The sequence below is a fragment of the Gymnodraco acuticeps genome, unplaced genomic scaffold, assembly GCF_902827175.1.
Source record: "Gymnodraco acuticeps unplaced genomic scaffold, fGymAcu1.1, whole genome shotgun sequence".
NCBI lineage: Eukaryota > Metazoa > Chordata > Actinopteri > Perciformes > Bathydraconidae > Gymnodraco > Gymnodraco acuticeps.
In genome coordinates this window covers 3,598,775-3,626,600 of record NW_022990023.1, presented here as the reverse complement: position 1 = coordinate 3,626,600, position 27,826 = coordinate 3,598,775, and the positions used below count along the sequence as shown (strand labels likewise).

Sequence of the window (27,826 nt, the reverse complement as noted above, 5' to 3'; positions counted from 1 at the left end):
ACATTTTAACCAAAAGATCTTCACGGCTATGAGCGTTGGCAGCTCTGTCTGATGCCGTTTTTTTATTATCTGGAAGTGATTCTTTACCTTCTTCAGGATCAAAAGGATAAGAAACACTTTCTCTCCGCTATTGATTTGAATATTTGCCTGAACAACAAGTAAAGGGAACTGGTGTTATTTTAACAATGAGTCCAGTAAGGCTTCCAGTAAAATATCAGCCTAAAAGATATTCACTGCAAAAGTGGTAAAAGATATGTGTCCAAGAGAAATGCCTCGGTCAAGTGATTATATTATGTGGTGTGTGGCTTTGGGCAAATCATATATTTGTTTCTCTTTGCTTTTGTATGGCAAGCTAGACATGCTGATATTTCTTATTAAAAGTTACCATGAACGTGCATGTCTCTAATCATAACTTTTCAGATGTGATTACATAAGTATTAGCGGGGTTAGAACGTCTCAATTAGCTTTTGTTTGAGCATTTTCTAAATATTTAGCACAGCATTTTGCCAAAAGAAAAGTCAAACTGACCTTAAATTAATAATCCGTGACATTTTCATATAAATAACCGTTCATTTCTGCTACTCGATTACTGATGGATACAACAGAAAAGTGATTCTTGTTCATGAGAACTTTTCCATTAATAGTTATAAACATAGGGTTGGTAATTCTTTCCTAGAAACATTCTTGTGTTTTTGGTTTCTGACAGCAGAAGAAGAACTGGGTATTAAGTTTTGTATAAGCACTGATCAGCACCATGTATGAATAGAGCAAGAAAAGCGTGCCACGCAAACCTTATAAGCAGAAAGTGGAAGAGGAAATAGAGCTTTGTTACTGCTTGATTGACAAATTGTGTGTAGAAAAACGTGAAGCTATTAGCACCAAGGAAAATATCATGGAAACCAACTTGTAAAAGATCTATTACAGACAAATAAACTCAAAGCATTAAAGAAATACGTTACCCCTAAAATGATCACATTATTTAATTACACCATGTTACCTGGAATTTGGGAATAAAGCTGTGTTTATACATGTGCCTCCAAAAACAGAGAACATTTTAGATGAATGCATGTAAATTGGGGCCGAGTTTAACAGCGAAACTACTTAAACTCGAACATTGACAAACTAACACAATTGATGCAGTATAATCTCTCTTTACATAGTTGTATGGTTCCTGCTTCCCAAAAGCGTGCATTTTCCTTTGCTAAAACCTTACTATTACCGTATACCTTACTAACCTAGCAATAACTGAAATTCATTATAGATGTCATCCTCTGCTTTTGGACTCTTTCTTAACAATTAAATAAGGTTTCCTCCAACAATTCAGAGACTCAGTAATTGATATACAATTAAATGTTTTGAGAAAGAAGTAGCCCTTTAAAGGTCACCTATTATGCAAAATCGACTTTTTCATGTGTGTTACACATCAACATGTGTCCCCTCTGTGTAAAGAGATTCTGAACGTTTCGGGAAAAAAGCTTCTCTCACTTTTTGTCCTGATCCATTTATATATATATATATATATAATAATAAAAAAATATCTGAAAATGAGCTGATCAGATTTTGGCCACTTTATGATATCATAACGATTTGTTGTCTTGTGTAACCATTAGCCAATAACCAACCAAGGTAACCCCCCCCCCCTATCACCAGCATCTCCTCCTTGAGCACCATTGTGTTCTTTTTAACCAATTATCTCGCAGAGGGGCGTGGGAGTGTCACCTTGGTATTTCGAACCAAACACTTCAGACACATGCTTTGTATACATCTGAGACCTATAATATATTGATGAAAAACAGTAAAATAGGGGACCTTTAACTAGTATGCATTCTACAACAGTTTTTTGTTGGACTTTACCTTTGCAGGCCCGTCGGTGGGTGATGGGTCGGGCCATGTCTCTGTAGAAGCCCTCCTTGCAGTAGTGGCAGTGGCGGCCTGCGGTGTTGTGGCGGCAGTTCATGCAGACGCCGCCGCTCTTCCTCCCCGACAGCTTGTACAGCTCCATGTTGAACCGACAGCGCCGAGCGTGGAGGTTGCAGTTGCACGCTGCAGAGGGAAGAAGAATGCCGTCAGTAATGTGATAACATCAGCAAATGTCGGTAAAACTAACAGTATCTTCAAAGTTAGAGGAAATGTTCCCATGGAGCGTGCATTGCAGTTTAACTTGTGCTCACTTCCGTGTATATCACCAAGAGAGCTGGCGGAGACTTTCCAGTAACAGCGAGTGCTTTATAATCCACACTGCGGCTGTGTGCTTGGCTGCTATTCAAGAACTCATCAATCAAAAGTGATATTTGCAGAGCTCATTTTCTCCATTTCATAATTAATGAATTCAGCTTTTCTCAGTCCATTAGGTATTAATCACTGCAAAGAGAGACATCACTGATGATTAAAGGCTCCTAAGATCTATTAAAAGCTAGAAATTCTCAGATAAAGAAGTGGGCCGGAGCTAGCTGTCTTCTAAATGAGGCGAGTCGCAATATATGGGCCATAAGAAGTTCCTCGCAGTTCCACTTGAAATCCAGCAGATTCCTTTATGTCTTTTCACCTCACCAGTCTTTCCATTATTTCCTCCACATTAGGCCTCGTTCACCAGCTCCGACATACCCACTCTCTACATGTGGGGTTTGCATTTGAGCAGCATCATGAGAAACCTTGCCTTCTTGTTGGTGTAACAGAGTTTGATTCATACCCTCTGCTGCTAAATCAGAGTCAGACCTGAGACATGAAGACTTGGCCGTGGCTTCAAAGACGAGCTAAGCTCCGGTTCAAAGTGATCCGCAGATAAATTAGAAAGAAGTAAACAACAGCAGAGATGTTTGACTAGAAATGTCAACAGTTATGGCAAACAAGGATTATTAGGGCATCACAACAGAAGGTGATATTAATTATTCTGGTGGGAACGGATTGTGAAAAATGCACAAACAATGGATGTTTTGAAGAGAATAAAGATACAATAATGGGGAATAAGTGAAGACAGACTGTCTGAAGTAATAGGAGGCCCTTTATGCGAGTGGCTTTGCGTGCATTACAGTGACTAGTGAAAAGACAGAAATTAATCTAAAACTGAGAAAACAAGAGCAGCAATGATAGGTTTTGAGAATATATTAACCTTTAAAGTAATTTGCAATGCAAAAAGATTCGGGAAAGTTGGTTAAGCTTCCCAAAAATGAAGATTGACATGTTTTCTCAGTTTAATTTATCTCGTTAAACTTAAATAATTGCCAGACTAATCAAAAATCATTGACATATTTTAAATTCTGACATCCTTTGGATCCTTTTCTGTCTCCTTTCCGTGTGTGAGTTGGGAGCGTGTGTGAAAATGCAACAAATATAAGTGAACATATCATTTTAAAGTCTCATCATCCCTAGCTGACACTGCTGTTGCAGCCAAGGTCCGTGCAGCGGTTACACTGAGCTCCATGATGTGTATAATGTTAAATGAGCTCCTCTAGATGATCAAATATCACTTGTAATGACAGTCGTGGCTCTTTCAGATAAGGACAATGACTTGGATAGGATACATGTGATTTGTGAGCAGTGAAGGCTGTGCACCTCCATCCAAACTGAAGGGGAAGCCTGGCACCAGATTGGGAAAGAGGCCCAGTTTTCCCTGGTCGCAGACCCTGGAAAAAAAGGGGGAGCACATTCCCAGACTGTTTCCCAATTCCATCTGGTTATTACGCAGCCCAATTTGTATGGAATTCTGCAGTTAATGAAATGCTGCTTCTCGATGGATCAATATTGAGGCAGCGCTGTTTGTGTAGAGACGCTGCTGCTGCTCTGGTGCGCTCTCAAGATCTCGTAGGCTCAAGATGTGGATTGACCTTTGACCTTGGGGAATTGTCCAAAGGGGATACAGAGGGCAGATTGCACGTTGCACAAAGCTTTTTTATCTTAAGTGATATGGTCCGTGTTTAAGCTTTAATAAAACCACCAAATTCATGATTATCTGTGTGAACTAAACAGCCTGTCGGACTTCTTCTAAAGGCAATGTGACAAAAAACACACCCGCTCCGGTGAGTGTCTGGGCTGTTGGTGGGGAGAACAAGGTGGGGGACTGTGATTATGATCAAGCGTCTCAAACACACACACAGCTGTGAGCACTTGTGACCATTAACACCTTGTAGCAGCACATGAAAGCCACGGATCACATTCTCTCCCCGGCTGGAGCACCGACGGTACCTCTGATGGCATCTTCTCGACTCACAGCTGTGCAACAAGGTCGGCCGACACAGTCTGAAGTAGGAGAGGATATGTGGAAGCGTGGAGAATGTAAAGAAAGCTCCAATTGAATGGTTTAGCATGTGTGGCAGTGATGGCTTTAACACCTTTTGTGACAGTTGTGACGGAGAAGGAGGGAATGGTAGTTCATTGGAAAAAAGGAGAATGAAATTGAAGTCCAAAAAGGTAATTGCTTTGAAAAAACAATCAGGCAAAAAGCATTCAATTAGGTGTTTGTATGGTTTGTATGGTTTTCATGCTTTGTGGACTTCACTTAAGCTTGGAGCTGCAGCTGCCCAAGGATCCTGGAATGTTTATGGGTTTGTTTTGAAGTGCTACACACACATACACTCACACACACACTCTCTGAGACCCCACTTTCCCCCCAACCTGCCGTCCCTCTCCACCGCAGTAGCCCCCCTCATGCAAATTAGGCTCCGCGGGGATAACCGAACACTGTTGAAGGCCGTTTTTCAAAGCCTCACAAGTGCCACGCACTCACTAACTCATATCTGTCAGAAGGAATAAGCAGACACTTTTTTGTTGTTCTGCATTCTGTCGGTGGTGGAAAGTCAGCAAAGAAACTGAGATACTCCAGTGAAGCGTGGCTCCTCTATGGGTCAGTGTCCAATTCAAGGATGCAACAATCTGGTTCCTCGCGTTGTCGTGGAAATCACACAACAAACACAAGCTAGGCAAACAGAGAGATGCTGCAACAAAGACAGGAATCGAGGCAAAGGAGTAAAAAGCCCCTAGGAAAATATTAGTGGAGAATAGTTGCACCACTTTGTCATCACAATGAATCGTGCCAAATGCAAATGTAGATGGAATAACGGCTAAGAGTAAATGTTTTGTTTTTATCCAATATCTTCAGTTTGTGATCTAAGTTGAGCTTACTTTTTTAAACACATGCAAAAATAGGTATATTTCAGGTCGACTGGCAGAAGAACAAATAACTGTTACATTTCAGCCTTTATTACAGGTGCCTCAACACGTAATAATGCTCTGAACAAGCTCTTGGTCTGGTGTGTCATGTGTGCTGTGACAAGTTGGCCCGTAGAGACTGAGACTCATGCTCATCAAGTGTGTTCGTGGAGTGCCTCGCCTCACTCGTCCTCTTCATATGTCAGCGATAAATCTAACCTTATTTTCCCTTCAGCTTCACCAAAAGCCAAGCCAATAAGCACAGCCAATTGATTTTGGAAGCCTGTGCAAAACTCAAATCCCATGGCTAAAATTGGTCCTTGAAAATTGGAGGACTGCTCTCCCACCATCACCTCTCCCCTCTTGGCCCAGGCCTGTAGTGCAGACCTGCTGCAGCCCCCTTGGGTTCCTTCTCCGCCTGGCCAAACAGGCTCTGCTATATGGGATCCTGCCATGATGTGTGTGTGTGTGTGTGTGTGTGTGTGTGTGTGTGTGTGTGTGTGTGTGTGTGTGTGTGTGTGTGTGTTTGGGCTGAGTTACGCCTGGCTGCTCCAGCCACCTGCTCAGGGCACCGGGGGGAACACCCGGTTAATTAGCTCCTCATTAGAGCCAAGGCAGTGTACAGTGTGGGCACACACACACACACACACACACACACACACACACACACACACACACACACACACACACACACACACACACACACACACACACACACACACACACACACACACACACACACACACACACACACACACACACACACACACACACACACACACACACACACACACACACACACACACACACACACACACACACACACACACACACACACACACACACACACACACACACAACACACACACACACACACACACACACACACACACACACACACACACACACACACACACACCACACACACACACACACACACACACACACACACACACACACACACCACACACACACACTGCTTCAAGGGTTAGTAACCGCTCACAAAATGACATGGATCAAGTGACAAATGCTGAAAAAAAGTCAAACAGAAGTGAGACTTGCACGGATGTAAACACCGCTGAGAGTGGACTCTAATGAGCTGTGGACCAAGATTTAAGAGCTCCGAGCTGAAGACTAACAGGAAACTACAAATGCTAGTCCTGTTGTGTTAAAGTAGCTTCTCCCTCTTTGCAACAAAGCCACTTGCTCTTTCCATCTCCTCCACACAGCCATATCGTTCTCCTCTGGCTCTGACACCCCCCCCCCCCCCAACCCCCCCAACCCCCCCCCCCTCCACTGGTTTCTGCGGTTAGCCTCGCACCATGGGCTTAAGAGCCGGCTCTTGGGAGCCCTTTTGAACTGAGAGTCCCCTTAATTCCTCTCCCACCCCTCCCCTAAGCTTCCCTTCCTCGCTGCTCTTACTTGCATGAGACACCATCCCAAATACTCTCACTCGTTGCCTCTCCCTCTTTTCTTTCTCTTGTCCATCCTTTCCTCTGTCTCCCTTTCCTCTCTCTCTGGATGGCATCAGGCGGGGAGAGATTTGAACAAGATTAGGCTGGACGGTTGCCATGTTGGGGGGCCGTGTGTCAGCGGAGAGTTGAGTCCTTAGCTCTACTCCCTCTTTCTGGTCTACTTCACTTCCCCACATCTAAACATTGTTATCTGTGTCCCGCCTTTTCCTTCACTCTCTGTCTGTCTCGGTTGCTTTTATTTTGTTTCCCACCGGCAACATCCTGAAGTCCTGAGCGCAGGAGTAGACGTCTGCTGTCAAATTATCATGGTGAATCAGTAAAAACCGAGGTAAAAACAGATGTACTTTTGACATGACTCTTGGCATTCACAACCATGAGGTCCAGTCAGGGGGATGCATGCCATGCCTGGGCTGGTTTAGAAATAGAAAGTGACAGATGGAGCCTACTGTGGAAATTCACCAATGTGGCCAGAGATGATAGTAGAGATGCTGAGGGAAACCATAATGGTTTTAGTTTTTCTCTGATCAGGTTGAGACGCAGCAAGGAAAGCAGATGAGTCCTGGCCTGAAGATTGATGGCTGACAAAATCCATTGCAACAACCACCATGTAGTTTTCTATTTGAAATGAGATTACTATTAGTTTTAATGAGATTTTATAGTAGACAAGTTTTCGTCCAACAAATGTTTTCTGAAGACTGAAACTACTTGGTTAGGTTTAGGCAACACACTTATTTGATGAGGGTGAGATAAAAGATAGAATGCTTGATTCGCTATGGAGGTAATGTTAAGTGACATAGCATCGTTTGACCTAATGCTGTCAGTACAAAAAAATCACTTTTGCTCTTATTCATTCTATGAAGACATACAATAACAGACAATATCTATTTCATATGCATGAATGCAGTCCATTCATATGATATCAAATATGTCAGCCACAGTCAGACCAAACCATAGTTTAAATGAGCTGAGCGATTATTGCATACTCATTGTTAAAAACAGAACATTTTCTCTCAATCCCCTCCGAATCTTGCTGCCACCAGCAACACCACAGCCAAAAATCACATATTTTAACCAACTTCAGCGGCATAAATAGAGGCAAACTGTTACCCACACAGAGGGGATTCAATGAGAGAAGAGTTAAGAGCTTATATCAGCAAAAAATACATATGAAATAAAAGAAGAGGTAGAAGAGAGGGGAACACGCAGAGAGTTAATCTTTGACAAGAGTCAGTTACACCAGGATGGAGAGGAAGAGAGCGCCGGCGGAGGTGATTGCTACCATCTGTGGGGAGAGTCGATGGGGGCCTGGAGAGCAGGGTGGGCACGCTGCAGCTCCACCAGTTTGCTTTGGCACGGGGATGAAACGCTACATCACACTAGAATAGTACATGTGGCTCTCACACATGCACTAAAGATGCACATGCACACACTATTACACACACTTGGCCTCAGAGCATATCCGAAAAATCCAGAGTTTTAACCCGGCTGACGTTAATGTTGTTATTTGACACTTTGCTGTCCTTAACGTTTGTTTCACCATGTTCCCTGTTTGCCAGAGAGCCTTTATGGGTGTCTTGATGGAACGAGAAAAGCATCAATCCCTTCTCTTGTGGGTTGGCCGAGGACCAGAGTTGCAATACTGACAGAGGGAATACAAGCAAAGAGCAAAGCTATGGGACAAACCAATCAAATGGACCAAATCCTGTTGTCTCATTCAGATGGAGGTTACTCTTGCCACACACACACACACACACACACACACACACACACACACACACACACACACACACACACACACACACACACACACACACACACACACACACACACACACACACACACACACCACACACACACACACACACACACACACACACACATCACACACACACACACACACACACACACACACACACACACACACACACACACACACACACACACACACACACACACACCACACACACACACACACACACACACACACACACACACACACACACACACACACAACACACACAACACACACACAACACACACACACACACACACACACACACACACACACACACACACACACACACACACACACACACACACACACACACACAAGCCTCATGTTTGTAGCCTCTGCGTCTCACGCTAACCACCCCAGAGGCATCATTTCATAGGGCTGTTGATTTTAGAACAACATTCCTAGCCTGTGTAATTATTTGAACGCACAGGAGGTTTCTTTTTCAAAATGACTTTCTTTCGCTCAGCACCCAGCACCCCCACCTACACACAAACATCTCTTGCTCATTTGTGTGTCGCGCTGTAAGTAATTGAAGTGTCGGTTCCTTGTTAGCCTCCAGCGACAGGCGGCAGAGGAGGGAAGGGAGGGGGGGCCGGTCTTTAAGTCAATTAGCGAAAGTAGGAACATGGCACATACATGTAGTAATATCGAGGCAGCTCTGGCTTTTTTCATCCCTACCCGTCTATATTGGGCATCTCACTGACTTCATATCATGTCGACCATTGAGGACAATTTCAGGCTGCAGGATTCTCAGAGTTAAATCGGACTTTGAGCAAGCAAAAATAATGTTGCAAGAAAAAGAGCACACAAGTTTAAGAAACAGGGAGTTGATGGTGTTATCCAATATCATGTAAACCCACAATTGTTTATGTGTGTTTGAGAGTGAGGTCATTTCTTGATCACCGGGCATAAAAAGTGTCTAGGTGACTGGATCAACGGTCTTACCTCTGGAGGGGGGAAAAGCCCATTTTGAAATCAGCATATAAAAAAGAAAAAACATCTTCCTCTTGTCGGGAAGGGAAACTAAAAGAGAAAAAAGTGAGTTTGTTCTTCTGTGGTCTTTGGAGTTTCCACTGATCTGTGCAGATCAGAGGGCTTATTCTGAGCCATGTTCATGTGTTTCTGGCCTCTTCCTCTGACACACACACACCTCTACTCGGTGTACTCTGCTCCCTAAGAAACACATCTGTCGAATTCCCCCTAATAGTTTCCCAAAAAAAAGCTCAGCCCAAGTAATAACTAATTTGTGGGAATTTCCTTCAGATGATGACATGATGTATAATGAGAGTCTGCAGTGAATACTTATTTAGTAGATTAATTTCATTTGAAAGGAAGCTTCTTGTGCAGAATATCATATCACTAATTTCCCACTGGACTCAATTTGTCAAAGCCTAGTATTACAAATATTCAACAACCCCACACCCAGACGCTGAAGCAGAGCAGGAACACCCGGATCTGCTACTAACCGCAGGTCACCTGCATTTCTGGCAAATCAAGCAAAAAGGCTTTTCAAACAGCCTTCATGTGACCTCTGTGTTTAATGCTATGAATGCATAACAGTGTGCCTGGCGCAACACTGGGAGCAGACCTGCTTTAAGGGTCCATTAGGGATGGATTATGTCTGGCCCTGGACTCTTAGCGTCCCAAAGCAGGACTCTGGACTTCCTGCAGTCCAAAATGAGGGAAAGGAAGGGCTGGAGAAAATAAAAAGGTGCTGCAGCCAAACGGGACCAATATGGCTGCAGACACAGCCAAAAGCAGAGCGCTCCTACACCGCCATAAATTATCATCTACTCAGGATGTCACATTGTCGTTGACTCCACGAGAGGCCTCTTCCACTTCTACAGTGACTCTGGCAGGCTCTATTATGGCATGATACAGCGTCTCACATGTTTAAGTCAACATAAAGGTATTTACATAACGGCATCGACCATGCCAGCAGAAAAGCCAATACTCCATCACAACCAGCAACCAAATAGCTTTTATCCATCTGTTTCCTGATTCTGTCCTGTGGGCAGATAAATCACAGCTTTTTCCATCATGTCTCCCTCAATACAAACAGACACGCTCCTTTACGAGGCTGCCCTCTCTGACTACTAGAGCAGGGATTTGTAAACCCATGTCTTGAGGCAGGATTCATAGCGAGGGAGGAGGCAGATGGGGCGTGTGTGTGCATGGCTTGTGTCTGCAGACAGTACACGAGCTTGCCAAGAGCACAGACAGTAATCTTGGTGCAGTGCATGTCAAACATTTAGTAAGACTGGCGAACAATCAAACCAGCCTGTTGGAGACAATGTTCTTGTCCTGCTGGGGGAAGATTTAAGTCGGGACGGTTACGAGTGAGAGCAAAGCATGGCAACATCTGTAAAAGCATCTTAACAATTGTGAAATAGGTAACCAGGCACTCGATTTCCCAAGGACTGACAGATTCAGAGTGTGCAACAACTATTGATTTGGCTCTGCTCTGAATTCCTCATTATCCACAAACCATCTCCCCAGTCAGCTTAACCTTGTCACCACCTCGCAAAGGATCGTGACCTCAGCCTGCCCCCCTCAGACCCTAACTCCAACCCAAACACCCGGCAGGCCTCATGCAGGCTCTGGTGACACCTAAGGGACTCCTTGGCTCCGTAACATGCCACTCTTACACACTTGCCCGGGTTAAATACTTACACCTCGCGGCCACCGTGGCTCGCACTGTAGCCCACCGCCCTTTTGTGCACCGCGTCAGGAAGAAAAGCATGCAGAGAAAAATCAACAAGGCGCGGGCGCATTTTAAGAATGGATTTAAATATACATTGGAGAGGCCTTTTAAAGGCTACTCAGAGGATATGTTGGAACCAGTTCTACCGGACTAAGCTGTAAAGAGGCTTTTGGAACATGAAATTATGGACGTCTGGGACTTACTTTTTGGCGTGTCCGGATGTATGATCAGGTATAGCGTGCAAATTGCAATAGGCTTTAACTGCCCTGTATCAACACTAGATTAGGTCATCAGAGTTGGCCTGTGCAGCGGGGCTGTTTAGTCCAGAAGTCATGGATGGAAGTGACATATCAACCCCGCTGAGAAGAGCCCTACGGGAAGCGGGTGTAACCTTTCGGAAACAACTACGGGCCATTTCAAAGAAGACGTGTGCAAAAGTTTAAGCGAGAAAACACTAAGGGATTCACAGGATATTGTTGTAGAAGGGGCTAGGTGTGTAACGTGTGTGCCTGTATCTTGGAGAAGAAAAAGTGAGGGTGTAAAAGCCAAAGTAAGGTAGTGTTGGCGTAGGAAGTTTATGGTGCTAAAAAGGCCAAAATGCTGCTCTGGCTCTGTCACTCTCTGACCCGTTTAAACAGATCTGGCACTGTTCAACGCTGAATATGATCTCAGGCCAGCTCACCGGGCAATTATAACATGCTAGAAAAATATACACTGCTTTTCAATGTGTTGCTCCTGGTTTTTTTTTCTCTGGCTGTAATTTCATGTCATTATGGGGAAAGGTTAAAATGGGGACTGTGGGTGCTAATACGGTTTCATTTTTCTACGCTCACACATTTTTATGACAAACAAAATTGACTTGAATGAGGTCCCACCTATTTCTATTTATACTAAGAGTAATGCTGTTAAAATGACCACCAAAGAAACAGCCACATGTTTGAGAACGTTTTCCAGAGTGAGGGGGAAAATACATGGCTAACATGGCATGTGTCTTAAATCTTTGTACAGCCATGAAATTAATATATGTTCTAAATATTACATAAAAGCCTAATCCAATATAAATATAACCCATTTACATTAACAACAATTGCCACAGAAATTGCTATAATGTTTACTTGGCAAGCTTTCAGAGCACGTCTGGATGGCTTTTACAGAGCATGTCTTGAGGTACAGGCAAACACTGCCAAAAAACATTCTTGGAAGACTTAGCTGTAGCGCTGCGCCAATTACTCGAGCTGTTGTCATCCACTGTTTAGACTTGCTCGTGAAAAAGAGACAAGTCCAGAAAACATGAATTTTGTTACAAGTAGGGTTGTTTTTTTCCCTGTAGAGGGGCGGCACATAGAAAGGACTGATGGGAAATGCAAGGAACAGGTTAGGTTCATGTTTTCGGACCCGGTGCCCACATTTATAAGTTCAACCACTATGTGCTACCAGAACTCCTCACCTGCACAAACACAAAGCTATCCGGTATGCTCTGGCAGCTCTCTTAATTACCGCTGTGACAGTCAAACACAGGTCATCACAGTTAAATCATTGCTGTCATATCCTGAGTGGGTGGTGAAAAGGTCATAACTCCGAACAACATGGATTTTTTTAAAGTGTCCTAATTTTCAGAAACGCTTTGAACTAAAAATGGAGCAGCTGTAGAAAGAGCGGGTTTCAACACATTACATTTCCATGCTACTTTATAATGGCCACTAAATTAAACACAGCTAAATGATATCCTTTAAGAACAACCCTGTCTCCACACTCAAACACATAACACAATCAAATGACTTGTTTGCTGTAGATTTTATCCATACAACTCTTTGGTTAGGTTTAGTAAAACATCATGGTTTGGCTTTAAATGTTGTTATGTCGTTTTAAGTTAAGGACGTACATTTAAAAAAGGACTTGGTTTGGTGAAATTCCTGTGTTTGTTTAACCTATCCAGCCCAGCTTCATCCTTTTTGCAGACTTTGTTTACTATTACTAAGTATCAACATTTCATTTGTTTACATTTTTTTTCATTTTACATCTAATGTAAAACAAATGCTTCCCAGAACACCTCTTGCAGTTCTCATAAATGATCTGTAATGATTTCAGGCAAAAAGTAATCTGCAGTATGTCCCACAGCAGAACAACTGAAACATGTTAAAAAGCATATAAAGAATGACAAATGGTGAGAAAAACGTACCCAGACACTCATTGGCCTCGCGAGCATTGGCCCTCTGCCACGGCCGGTCGTAGTGAAAGGGCTTGCAGCGGTCACATTCAGGGCCCTCTGTATTGTGCTTGCAGTCACACACCAGTTTCCCTTCCTTGTCTTTCAGACAGCGGGAGCCATGTCCGTTGCATTTACACCTCCCGCCCACCTGGAAGTCTCCCACTGCATAGAAATAAGTTGGCAGCGACGATGTCACCGCCATGGGGTCGTCGCTGTTGCTCGCAGCCCCCAGTCCCTGCTCCCGGGGAAGCTGGGGCCGGCTGAAGACCACGCGGATGTCGGTGACAGTCACCCAGTCCTGGAGGACGGGGCTGTTGTCAAAGTCTTTGCCAGAGGGCCGTCCGTCCAGAGTGCTGAACGCGATGAGTCCTCCAGACAGCGGGTAGAGGTCGGTGTGGCCATCTGTGCATAAAGCCTCCTGCTCGTTCTGCTTGGTAATGGATGCTTTGTTTGGCCGATTGTACAAACGACGGCACTGCGAGGAGTAGAACTGGTAGGGCATCCAGGTCTTGCCGTAGTCCATGCTCTTGTAAATGGCCAGGGACTCGGGTCGAGGTGAACAGAACTGCAGGCTGACATAGGTGATCTCAAACTTTTTACCCAGTGAAAGGGTGAGACTCACGTTGTGCGGCGAGGTGTTCAGATTCTCCGACTGCCAGCAGGTGAGGTTGTGCGCTGAGTTGAGGTCAGTGAGGTAGGAAGCTGGGTGGGCACGGCGAGGGTCCGCGGCGTCACAGATTTGGCACGAGCGCACAGATGGCCGATCGTCGCCCCGCTCCACAACGCTGCAGGACCGGGATGCAGGCCGGCCGCAGACGCTGGACACCATCACCTCCTTGCCAAAGGCAGCGTTGATAAACTCGGGGATACAGCGGCGGGCTGCGCCTTGGTCGTCATAGCAAGGGTCCGGAGGGGTCTGCTGCCCTGAGAAGGGGTTGATGGCGCTGTGGGTGAAGGCTGAGCATGTCAGGAGGATCAGGACCAGCAGGCACCTCCAGGGTTCCCCCATCCTGCTCAGAGGGCCTGAGTGTGTGTGTGTGTGTGTGTCTTCGTTAATGCAGAGTCTACGGCACCCCTTTGTGTGTACCCCAAAAGTCTGTGAGTGTAAATGTGGATGTCGTGGTGCAGATGTGTCTGTGTGTGTGACTTTTCCCCTAGGTGTGTATAATTGTGAGTCAGTGGAAGCGAAGTGTCTGAGCTCAGTGACCCTTCACTTCAGGCTGACCAGAGCCTTCCTGCAAGAAAAAGAAACAAACAGAAAAGGTCAATGTCATGGACATATTTTTACCATAATAGGATATCCAATAGAATGTAACGCTGGTCTAATCCGACTGTATGAAAACAACTTTGACCATCTTCCAAGCTAAATTACATTTGCCCTTAGGAAGGAAATTCAATTGTATCTTGTACTGTACATTTGCAAGTGCATATTTTCATTGACTAAAAGCCTGTCAAAGGATAAGACAGTTAGACGGGGGCCCCAAGAGAAAGGATTTGACCATTTAAAGAGAGACATTAGTTGCTGCAAGTGACTGCATCCTGAATTGTAATGCCGGCCTCTCATTCAGGACTTCCATTCAGGTCAAAAGTGGACCAAAGCTTTATGGTCATGCTTCAGCAGCATGGCAGAAGCCACCCCATAATCCCTGGCTATTCTGCAAAGCAGTGGACCGTGTGTGACCCTGGTCATGGCTCTGCTTCAGGGTTATGTTTTGAAAAAAAGGGAACTATTTTTATATATGAAGACATGGCTTTACTTTTCAAGTTCTTACGAATTTGATGGGAAATCAACCGTTGCAGTACTATTGTTACACAGTGCTGATCCTAGAGAAGGAAGCATTATCTTCATTCACTGAAGCAGCACATTCTCCAAAAGTGATAGCTGTTTAGGATTATACTGAGGCTCTGAGACTCCATTCAAGCCTTTCACAATCTCTGGGTCAAGATAGATACCTGGATGACATCATTCATACGCTCACAGCTAGACGAGGGGCCGCTCTGTCCCAAAAAGAGAAAGATTGAAGGAGGGGGGGGGGGGGGGGGGGGGGGGGGGGGGGGTAAAGCCTTTTGGCAAAGAAAAGGACAGAGAAAGAGATATATATAGCCTGAGGCTTTCCTTCCTTAATCCCCTTTTTACTTCCCTGGGTGTCAAATCCAGAAGAGCCCCATTTCAAAACAGACAGCTGAGGGGGTGAGAAGGCACCCCAGCCCTCTGAGCGAGGTATTTATTAAATGACAATGAATCCCACCCACCTCCTCTTACCCTCACTCTCCCTCTTATACTACAGCATCCCTCTTCATCTCCGTAGAACAAAAGGCCGCCTCTGTATCTACTTCAGTCAAGCGGGGAAGGCAGACAGACGGTTTAAGGGGAGACAGAAAAACAAAAGTTTCGTTCTTTTCTTATGTGAGGGGTCCAAAGCTAGCAACCCCTCAAAAAAGGGCCCAGTGGCCTGGTAAATAGGAGCAGTCTTCTGTGTTCAAGTGCTTAAACCCAGCCATTTGGCCCCTTCTCAAGGGTGTTAAGGGAAAATAGTGTGAGGGAATTATACCGAGCATAAGACTTTGGAGAAGAAATAGCGGAGGCACAGCTGTTTCTTATGGCAATGATAGAAATGTGAACATAATGCAAAAAGAAAAATTCAAACTTCTGGAGGTTATTTTGAACTAAAGGGATAAGTGTGCATTTCCTGTAATGCTGAGGTAGCCCAAGAAGTTTGAACACGAAAAAGAGCTATGCTGTTACAATATTCATCATGGAGTGCATGGAAATGGGCCTACTCATAAAGGATTGGAGTAAGTGGGCTTTGCCAGGACGGATCAGGCCATTGATCAATGACATGTGTCTGAGGACGAGGAGGTTAAAGTGGGCACACAGGCGGGAGTTCATCAGCCAAGGCACTCCATCAAAAGGCTGGCCGCGGTAAAGCTGGCGGGCCCGACACCCACCGGGGGGGGGCACGGGAGCCGGCTGATAGAATTAGCAACTCATTAGCATCCGGGCCCAGCTTCCATTAGCAGCATGTTCATCCGAGAAGAGAGGCAGTGGGGAGGCTATGAAGGGGAAGAAGGGGGGTGTGAGGGAGCGGGAGGAAGGAGTAGACGTTATGACAGGTGAGGGAAATATATGGAAAGAGGGAATTATTCAGACAGTATTTGATGGGTATGCTGTTGAGGGAGTGAGAGGAAGTTTAATGAAAAGCAGGCAGGAAACATGCTTACAGACTTAAGACTGAAAGAGAGGACAAACAGGCACAAGGAAGAGTTTCAGTAGATAAGAGCCAAAAGAGGGGGAGAGAAACAGCGAGGGACGCGACAGTGATAAAGCAGAAATGACTCGAGGGCGAGCGAGGACAGATATGAATGGAAGCAGTATGAGAGAGAGGGAAAGTGACAGAGATGGAGGGAGGGAGTCAAAGGAAGGACATTTAAAACGAGAAGGGGAAAGATGGAGAGAGAAAGAGACTGGAGGCAGATTAAGGTGCAGGACAGCGTTGGTCTGTGTCTGGACTTCGGATGACTAAATATGGTGCGGTCCGTGTGCCGCCGGGCCTGCTGAGAGATTCTCCCAGAGTCTGGTGCTGTCAGGCGCGTCTGGCAGATGAGCTTGTAGGTTAAACAGAGAGAGAACAGTGACACGGCTGTTTAATTCAACTCTGTACGCCCTTTGAAATAGATGCTAGCCTCGCAGCAAGTGTTAGGGCTTCTCGGAGGCGCTCCAGCAACACTATGCTCTGGCAAAGAGCTGCTCTTTATTAGAAACGTCTTCCACATTGCTATAAACACTGAGCCAGTTCCACAAAATCTTGCTGGATCCGTGAAGCTTTGCCAGGATGTCACAGTGGTGTAGCTGGCTGACCTTTAGATACTTAGAATCTGTTTCAGCAAGAACCATTTTTTGCTTTCAGCATTGACAGTGTGTTTAACAAGCAACGATCTTCCCTCAGTGGGGGCAGACATTGTTTTTCATTAAATGTGGTTGAAGTAGCAACAGCTGCAGGCCCCTCTTTCTGAAGGAGACAATGAATACCACACTGAAGTGCTGCTGGTTGGAGCTTCATATTAGGTTTACAAACATGTATCGATCTTCTCATCTAATTCAGCACAGAAGCTAATAAGCCTATTTGTCAAATGTCAGACTGTTGCTTGTATAAATCAAGAATTAATCCATGAATTAAAACCCGTGTCAACTTTTCTAAGATATAAGCTTCTCAGGCCGTTCTTGCCAAAATAAATTCTTAGTTGGCTCTGTTGACTTATCGTTTGGTTGATTTAATCGACCAAGTAAGCAACACAGATGAAGCAACCTATCAGTTTTCAATCTGTGTTTTTAATACTAAAAACCTGCAACAGCATAATATGTTAAAAGCAACTTATTATGCAGTAGTTTGTCTGATGTTACAACACGTTTTCCCTCATATTTTGTGCATTAACCTTTGAATGTCCATTTTCCCTCGCTACAACATGCATAATCGGTTCAACATAAAAGTTGTCTTCAAAGCACACAAGTTAGTTACATGTAGGCAACAAAACTGCTCTCTACTAACAGCGGTCTCCTGACCCAAACCATCTCCCTTGCTTTTGATGCTTCCTGATTCACAATAACATGGAATATACACACATTATAGCACATAAAGTGTCATAGGTATCAGAGTATGAGAACAAGCTAAAAGACAAACTGTTCCTGCAGCAGCTCAGACATTTCTAAGTGAATGGCTGCTGGGAGTGTGGTGATAAATACAAACAGTATAGCCAATTCATCACTGCAGCATTCCTCTGTGGATTAATGGCGAGAAAAATGTACTTGTGCCGACGTGCTACAACCCCCTTTGGCTAAGCTACTGCAGTGTTACTCTAGATGACTTGCCCATTAGTGTTATGGACACAGTATGTGAATGGATGAAAACATATGGGACTTTTAGAGTGGAAGCCCCCCTGCATAAGAAGTCGTGTCTCACCTAAAAAGGCTACCATTTGGCTATTGGAACGTATTCAAGGGATTTAATCAAACTGAGACAGTGCAATTAGAGAAGGTAGATGATGGAGGGCAGAAGGAAGGGAAATTAGAGGTGGGTGAGGAATAGAGAGAGAAAGAGAGACAGGAACAGGAAGATGACCGGGTGGTCCGGTGGTTTCAGCAACGTTTTTTCAGCTTCTCTCTGTCACCGGGAGATCATCCCATGTTGAGTTGTCTCTCTTTCAAGCGTGGGCTCCTCTGTCAGAGTTCACAGATTAGGAAAACAGAAGTCGCTGAGAGGCTTTATTTGGCTTGGGTGTAGAGGGGAGGGCGCAGTGGGAGGTGAGGATAGGAGAGGGACAGCTGAGCCACTTTGTATCCCAAGTGGGAACCTTTCACGCTGCTCCAGAGTTGGCGTGGTGGCCCCACTAAGACTGGGAGTGAATGGGGGTCTATGGGGTCGCCTCTCTTGGTTGACAGCAAGCCGGGGCCCAAACTGGTGCCCTGCTGTCCTCCAGCCTGCTGTACAGTAATCCCTGGTGGGGTTATTAGTGGCTGCTCAGAACCATGGAGGACTTTTTAATAGGCTAACAACAGGACCACCTCCATTCTCATTATCATCATGGAAAGATGCATTGTATTCATATAAAAGAACACAGTGAGAGCGCCAGCAGTCAAAAATCCCCCTGAACGCAACATTTTCAGTTTGTCTTTGATGCATTACACGGGAACATCATATCGGCTAATATGGGTTTTATTATTAGGTCACATTTCGGATCATTTTAATTAAAGATGAATCATTTTGACTCAAGAAACATGTTTTTTTCTTGAACAAATTACTTAAAACAAAGTAAGATTGTCAAACGTTTTGGGGATTCATTTTCTGTCAATGACCACATCGATAAATAGAATAATTTGTTCAGCCCCAATCACATCATCACCATCGGTATCCTCGCCCACACACTAATTTAATTGGTAAATAAACATGTCCAGATGAATCAACATGACTGACAGGCCTCAGGTAACAGGGGTCAGATATTGGTGGCCTGAATTCCACTTGACGATGGGCGTCTCCGCAGAGGTGACGGCAATCCTACTGTTGTTGTGTGTGTGTGTGTGTGTGTGTGTGTGTGTGTGTGTGTGTGTGTGTGTGTGTGTGTGGTGTGTGTGTGTGTGTGTGTGTGTGTGTGTGTGTGTGTGTGTGTGTGTGAGGGGGGGGTATAGGGTGATCAGAGTTCCTTGCTGGCATTCATTAGGGATTTAGGAGAAGGGGAGGAGGAGCAGGGAGAGCCGAGGGCAGGAGGGGGTCAGCTCTCACAGCTGAGAGCGTCATTAGCAGAGGGATCACTGACAAATTTGAAAAGTCTGCTTATGTCTGCTCACAGGCGCTGTGTGAGTGTCTCTGGAAGGCTTCATCTGATAAATCACCAGAGTTTTTACGCTTACGGCAACCTTCAAAATCACTTCAAACTGCGGCACCTGAACTTGTGGCCATACCTGAACTAGTTTTCTGTCACCAGGATAATAAATATGAGGCTCTAGAGTGCAAGGGCTAATCACAAAGCAGGAGTATCTAAAAAGCATCATAAAACATACATGATATAATCTCTGCCTTTCCATCTCTGCATCTGGCAGAAAGAGACACTGCAAGAGAAACGGCTGAACGCCCAGCGGAGGAATGCAGCAGCTTCTGTGGCCGAGCCCACACGGCGGTTCTCTGGATCAACAGAACCTGATCCAGAACCGAACCAGAGGAGAGGAGACAGAGAGCAAGAGGTGGAATATGAGGGTCGGGATAATTCACACAGACGGGAAGCGGTGCTCAGCTACCGCCTTCATTTGCACATATACATGTTGGTATTTGAAAAGCAAAAGTAAAATGCTGATAGGACCCTTTCTGATAATGAAGTGTTCGGTGAGGTCAGGGTTTTTGGTGAGAAAATGGGAGGCTTAGGGAGGAACAAGGACATGAGCAGGCAGAGAGTTCTGGGTAATAGTGACTCAGGGTTTAGTGGGGGTTAATTTATGAGAAACATGACACGCACAAATAAAAATATCTAGAATATAAGGGCTCTTTGTTTCATTTTCACATGGAATTCAACCCCAACATATCCAAATGCTTAAATGCTGCTAAGATGACCTAAGAGTAACTTACTTGTTTTTCAGTAATAAAAAGTCAAGAGTAAGTCGGAATATTTCAAGTAAATATTAATAGCAATACACGGTTCAAAGATTAAGTGATTGAACTTCAAATAGTATTTTGAACATTTGATTTAAAAATGTATAGCTACCGTTTTTACTATATGCCGAACACAACACGTTTGTTAGATTTAGATGACACTACAAAGTATACTAGTTGAGTTTTAAACTAACATAAGCATCGAACTATCCATTTGTTTTGGGTCAAATGTGTGGATTAAAACATTATATTTGGGTGTCATTAAAAGATAATAAAAATACCACGTTGTTCTGCAACCAGGGGCATAATTGCTTTGAAAATAAAACATCAAAGAAGGGGTAACATTTAAAAGTGTGGTATAAATGTCCAACGAGGCTTCAGTCCTGAATAAATTCTCAAATGAAAAATATAGCTGTCAACTTGAGGGAAGGAAAAAGCTGTTCTCTGTCTTGGATGTTTAACTGGCAGAGCTATGGACTTGTGAGAAAAGGGACAAGAGTTCAAAGATTTACGGCCTTCCATGTCAAACTATGATCTGCCTTCAAATACATGAAATATTTCCTCTACATGTGCTGTCAAGATGCGCGGAGAGAAGGATGACACCCTCCGCCCTGCGATGCTGGGCCGAGGCAGATTTCTTCCTCTTGTTTGTCCCTGGATGAAGAACACGCAGCAGCGTTACAGAGATGATCGAGACATTGGGGGGGGGGAAAGCTGAGTGTTCTGTTTTTAGAGTGTGTGGGTGGACTGAGGGCTCCTTGATTGAACATTTCCCATGGACCTGAGCTTAACCCTGACCGCAGCGGTGAGGTTGGACGGGGAGCAGCAGGTGAGGTGTTCCTGAGAGGAAGTAGCTTGTTTAGCGGCAGGGAAGGATTTAAGGAGAGGTGAGCACTCCTTCAAAGCCCTTTGAAGGCTGGCTGCGGTAGGCAGAGCCGCGGTTTTCCCAAAAAGCCCCCCTAACAGGAAAACAGCCACTTTTTTTTCCATTGCACAAGAGCAACCTCTACCCCAAAGCCAAAAGCAAGGACCCGCTTTGAACTCGCAGGGGAAAAAAAACCCACAAATCATTTGATTAAGTGCTTGGAATACTCGCACGGTTGCGTACATTACACTTAAACACACACGTTGTTGACGGACAAACACATGCTCTACGCTAGTTCTCATTCTCAATACGTGCCCTCGCTCTCACAGGAAGACACACTGAAGAATTGCCAAAGCTGGTGACTCATCAGAAAACTCCCTTTGCCTTCTTCCCTTGTTTCTCTTCCATTATTCTATCTTAACTTTGTTAAAACGCACCGTTTGTCTAAAGGTCAGGGGTCAGCAGCCTCCCTGTGAAAACGGAAAGAAGCCCCATGTCTGTCTTTTGTCTTTACCTCCAAATCAAACAACAAATACGTATCTTATCATTGCCCTCTAATGACAATTTCGGACCCAACAACCCTTTTTGCAGGCCGACACCATGTCTACTGTAACTGTAACAAATCACCATCAACGTTTATGAAGAGACACGCTATGGTTAAGGTTTAGGCACGCCAATCTATAGCCTGGAGTCATTGGGGGGGGGGGGGGGGGGGGGAAGAGTTATATCCCCTCGTATTGAGTTCTGGGATCCCTTATGATATTTCTTGCATTTCAGCTGACTCCTAAAAGAAAACGCTCTGCAGGTTAGGAGAGATTTGTTATCAATGTTAAAAAGGGTTTAAGAAATTATTGTGGTGCTAAATAAAATAAGTTTTTAAAAAAAGTACTAAATAGCTGTCTTCCATGTCAGATGTTGACCATCCACACCTTCCTCCCTGCATGCAGTTCCTCCTTTGCTCGCCTGATAATTATTATGGCTGATTATTATGTCTTTGTGACTTGGTCAGGAACATTTGTCATTTTGGGGCACTTGTTAAAACAACCGACTCCTGTTGGAAACTCTCCGTTAACAGGTTAGCATACTATCAAAAAAGTGGTCCAACTATATTATCTGTATACCAATACATTGCTCTTCCCTCTGAAATGCCAAATTAATGTTGACAATATGAGCATAATTGAGCATGGCCCATCCGCAAAAACAAAACAATTTAGTTCCTTTGGCAAGATCACCATGTCTGACAGTGTGCCAATAACCCAGAAGATGTATACTGTGTGTTTCCAAGTCAGATACAGATACTGATAGGTACTAAGTGGGCACAGACACACTTGCGGACCTCACACACTCTTATCCCTTGTGCATCTGGAGGAAATGTGCGGTTGACACATGCTGGCCTAGCAGGGCGTGGGAGCGGCAGGATGAATCATGGGAATCTTTGCCGCTGGATGCTCTTCACACGGTGAAAGACATCTTGGGTGTCACGCTGATGAATGACAGGTATTTTAACAGGAAACGTAACACCCAATTTGTCACTCAAAGAGAAAACACACGGCCACTTAAGTCAGCAAGACAGCACTCTCACCTCTGGAGTGGAGACAACGAATGTGTGAGTGTGAGACTGTGTGAAAAGAGTTGACTTTATCACCACATCCATCTGCAGATCTAAATGTTGATTCATATCTGGGGTGGGAATGATCCAGGAAGGAAAGAACATCTCTACATGTGAAATTCCAAGTGCAGTCCAATCAAAATATTAAACTGCCATTCAGGAAAACTAAAGAGCGTTTTATTCTTGGTGCCAGAGCCTGATATGGTGGCTGCAGAGAAGCAGCTGAACAATGAAAGAGGATCATTCTGATCTCACTGACAGCTTCATACGCGAGGTCATGGTTGAGATAATTGTATTAAGGGCCTCAAGGTAATTTGTTAAAAGTGACAAAAGATAGACTCAAAGATGAGATTGATGCTTACATTCAGTCAAATACTGAACATGAAGGACTGACAGAACGAAAGATCAGTTCACCCCATTTTAAACCCAAAGGAGAAAAACACATTTGATGTGTTTACTTAACTCGCTCAGGTGGACGGAGCCAACAGTTCTGAAGAATCCTGCTTTTCCAAGCACAAGAAAACAATCCACTTATGTTACTGCAGCTTTCTCCATCTTCATCCGTACGCTTTTCTCGGGGGTCCATAAATACCACATACACACACTCCCAGGAGTGAATCAAATCTGCACTATGTTGCCTTGGATTAGCTTCCACGTCACGTGCCCTCAGCTGCTCCTGGCTCTACCTCCCTCAGTTTGTTATTGATGGAAAGAGGGTGTGATGCAATCAAATATAGATTATTAAATGGACAAAAACAGAGAAACATTAGCCACGTTGGAGATAAACATCACATCTCTTCACCACAGGCATTAAACTCAAGCGTTTTACACTTCACATTCCCTCTGACCTCAGTGAACGCTGAGGATTCAGAGGCCCTCTTTATGGACTGATTCCAGTCATTTGTGGTGAGAGTGAGAAGTAGGTCAAGTGGCTGACACGGTTTCAGTGTGTAACAGGGGCATACTTTAAGTCTATTGAAGCAGGGAAGATAAGCAATCTGTATGGACTCTCGCTTTCACTTCCAGGCTTGTTGCTGCTTGTGAGTAGAGTTAGAGTTAGAGAGCTCATCATTTCTGTGGAGGCGGTTTCCTCTGACACCTTCACTGTCAAATCAAGCTCATCATCACTATAATGCTCAATGAACCCCAGATAAGACAACTTAAAAGACAACTGATTTTCTCTTGAAAGTGGCTTTACAGAATCTAGAAATGTGTTTTTAACATGCCAGTGGTGGTGTTAAAGCAAAAAGGGAAGATATTAGAAGTGACAAACGCATTGCGAGCCTTGGCCAGGGCAGTGTTGAGGAAGGGGAACCGAGGAGCGCGCTGCTTGCTTTGGCATCCGCACTTGGCTCTGAATCCAAGTCGCTACTAAAGCTCATGGCTGCGTATAGTCCACCTCTTGTACCTCGAATTCAATCCCCGGCGCGGGCTGATTTCCTCGCTAAGACGGGCTCGTTGTAAACCGAGGAGACACCTGTCTGTGGTCCGCAGCTCTGATACAGCGCGCCCCGCTGATTCAGCGACCCTCACACCTCAGTCACACTACCTCAGCCTTTCATGAAGTAATAACAGTCATTGCCTTTATTTAAAACAAATTGCAAGTAATGGACAGCATGTCATGACAAGAGCTGCGAGTCACTTATTCTCTGAGAGAACAAGTGGTGCGTAAAATTAAAGTCTGTTCCCATCACACACAGGCAGCATGTCAGATAAACAGACACCGAGAATTATAAACTTACCCCCGGTGTCAAGTCGTGAATGTTGCCGTGTCTGAATTTAAAAGGACGTCCCCCGAAATCCACACCAATTAGCCTTTGGGTTGTCTTCCGTCAGAAAAGGTCCCCTCCAAACGCAAAAAGTGTCTCGTGTTTCTCACACTCGCATAGTAAAAAATGAAAAAGGACAAGAGAGACGCGTGCAACACAGTCAAAAGTGAGGGGACAACGAGAGGAGGACCGCTGCATCCGCGCCCGAAGCTCAAACAGACTGGAATCCCTCCAGTACATCCATAGGTTGTAAAGCTAGCCCGTGGTAGGCTACTCCCCATTAAAATCAAACCCAGATTTTCCCAACCATGTATGAGAGAGAGGGAGGAGAGAGAGGCAGTGTGTGTGTGTGTGTGTGTGTGTGTGTGTGTGTGTGTGTGTGTGTGTGTGTGTGTGTGTGTGTGTGTGTGTGTGTGTGTGAGGGGTTTCAATATTCCGAAATCCCGCTGTGTTCTGTGTTTTGTTAACTTAAATTTCATTTTACCTGCAATTTGGCGATGCGTGTAATTTACTATAGCCAAAAATAATGTGCACACGAACATAAACACTTGACCAAGCGACCACTTGCTTCAAGATTATTTTACCTCTAACAACACAACTGGTCTCACTTTTACAACAAATACCTCCGCCGCTTTACGGACTGATTCTCACTGTGCTGCCAGCTCCAAATGCCCCATGGCTCGCTGTGTTCACAGGCAGCCATATGGAGGTCGTAATGAGAACACAACGTTGAACCTGTTGGAAAAGAGTAGGGGCTCCAGGGCTCACAGAAACAAGAGGCAGATGCAGAATGCTATAACTTATTAATCACAAATAAGAGCCCAACACATGCTGGATGTATTAGCGTAGGCCTGTGCGTCAAAGCAGCAACAAGGTTGACGTTTAGATGGCTTATTAATACGCGATAATTAAGCATCACATGAAATGTATCATGGCATTGACTCGTTGTTGCATCATGAAGATGGGGTAGTGTGTGCGAGTGTGTGTGTGGAGAGAGAGAGAGAGAGAGAGAGAGGAGAGAGAGAGGAGAGAGAGGAGAGGAGAGAGAGAGAGAGAGGAGAGAGAGAGAGAGAGAGAGAGAGAGGAGAGAGAGAGAGGAGAGAGAGAGAGAGAGAGAGAGAGGTTCGTTTTGGCACAGAAAATGTGCCATCGGCCATGACAGCAGTACATTAACGTATTAACTGCATTCACATACTTCTCTCAGTGTGTAGGTTAAATAGCAACAGCTAAATGTGGTTTGCCATGATGAGAGTTTTCAATTTTATGTAGGCTATCCGGGGAGAGCGTGCATAAAAGCGCACTGGAGAGGTCACTGGTTCACATTGGACAGTGTTTAATTGCAGCCAATAGTAATGAATATATTTAAACGGATACACAAAGCGGCGAATTAACATAAAGGGGATGATATTTGCATAGATATACATTTTCAAATGGTTTCAGCCAATAACATCAGAGCATTAGAAGTCTAAATTCATGTAGACAAATATTTGAAAAACCAGTCCACACGAGCAAATTTATAATTCCAGGTCATGGCAAAAGCGTGCGTGCTGCTCCGTGTTTTTGCAGGTGCAGCCTTCATACCGGGCGAGCATTATTCGAGCATCGTCCGATCACATCCCAGCACGTCCCGGCCCCCTGTAAGCTGATCAACATTCCTCCTGTATTTGGCCCACTGCACCATCCTCTGGGGGATCAGCCCAGCCCGGGACCGAGCTACGGTCAGGAACCTCTATTGCAGTAATTCATCTTTAAACAAAGAGCGTTAAAATACGTTTTCAAACCACCGGACAATTTAAAATAATACGCATTAACCCCAATGGTAGTTTAACGCCTACATGAACACACACCTGAAGAAGCCAATACTACAATTTAATGATGCCAGTGAAGCAACAAGACAGGAACATATCAAGGAGACACTGCCAATTAATGGGTTTAAACCCAAAAGGTAAAAGTGGTGCCAGCTTCATCCAAAACAGGCTTAAATCAATTACATGTAAATCAAACTCTAACTGATTAAAGAATTAGAGCAATTTTAGTATGAAGTGATGCCAGGAAACATACATTCTCTGCTATCGATATAAGCCTATACAGGCTAGGCCTACTTATTCTCCTGTTTGGCTTAGATCCATGTTCATTTATCTCCTCCCTTTCTTGTGATTTTCTCACGTGAATCAGACCCTAAAATTACTTTTTTCCCCCCTATCAGTATTACAAGAGTCGATTAGCTTCATAATGAATCTTCATTATTCCTTTTAATTGCTTTTTCCCCAGTGATCCGTGTTCCTTATTTTGTAACTCTGTGAAATGTGTGTGGGAATGATTCTGTAGACACACTTTTATAATTTACTCTACTATGTTTTTAATTAAAATGCTTGAGTTCAAACTGAGCCATTTGAGAAAGTAGGCCAGTAAATAGAGAAACTGGAACAATCACTACAGGCTTGTTATAATTTGGTCCTACAGAGTTTCTTGGAATTGAACACAACTGCAAGGAGTTCAGTAATAAAACAATAGAGTGAAGCATTCTGCTGTGAGGTATGAGCTTCACTTAGTTCTTATACACACTACGATGTCTATTTACACTGACAGTCCATGTTCACGCATTTCCCATACGTGCTAATTTTGAAGCATTTCTGTGGAATAAAAGAGCTCCACCAGCCAGACACTAATCTAGTTGGATTATCTTTCTAATTACAAATGGGAGACATTACAATGCTTTAAAAAGACAGAATGAAAGAAAGCAAGACAACAGGCAACTCACTTGCTGTCAGATGGGATTCAAGAGGGGAGCTCTCCTCGGTCCTTTAGAGTGGTTGCACTTGGATCAGTCTACTGATTTGTGTCTGCAAAACAAGCCTCGGTGGTGTGTCTGCTCAAAGCCCGGGGCTCTCAGCGCTGGGTTCCCTGCGGCGGACACCCTGGAGAAAAATGTCAGCCTCCGGCTTTTTCCTCACTTCATTTTTTTGGCGCCCCTGCTGTTTGGCGCCCCTGCTGTTGGCGCAAGGAGAGATGCTTACTGTTGTCCCGGGGGGAAATCACAAACCTGGCTATAGTGGAGGAATGGCGCCCTCTAGTGGCTAAGCACGTGTAAAGCTAGGCTTCTAGATCCACCAGCAGAA

General features: G+C 44.5%; 1 protein-coding gene across 2 annotated transcripts in view; it reads right to left on the bottom strand.

Annotated features, from left to right (window-relative positions):
- The window catches only part of ntn2 (netrin 2), a 43,587-nt gene extending 15,995 nt beyond the window's left edge, over positions 1-27,592 (bottom strand). Inside the window, exons 1-3 of one of the 2 annotated variants that reach the window (XM_034214749.1) lie at positions 27,469-27,592; positions 13,299-14,563; positions 1,855-2,043 (exon numbers count right to left, since the gene is read on the bottom strand). In XM_034214749.1, the coding sequence (XP_034070640.1) occupies positions 1,855-2,043; positions 13,299-14,337 (1,228 nt within the window). In that variant the 5' untranslated portion in view covers positions 14,338-14,563; positions 27,469-27,592. Of the gene's footprint in view, positions 1-1,854; positions 2,044-13,298; positions 14,564-24,680; positions 24,973-27,468 lie in introns of those variants that run through there. The other variant, XM_034214748.1, reaches the window with a different exon arrangement.
- Between the last annotated feature and the right edge of the window lie 234 nt (positions 27,593-27,826).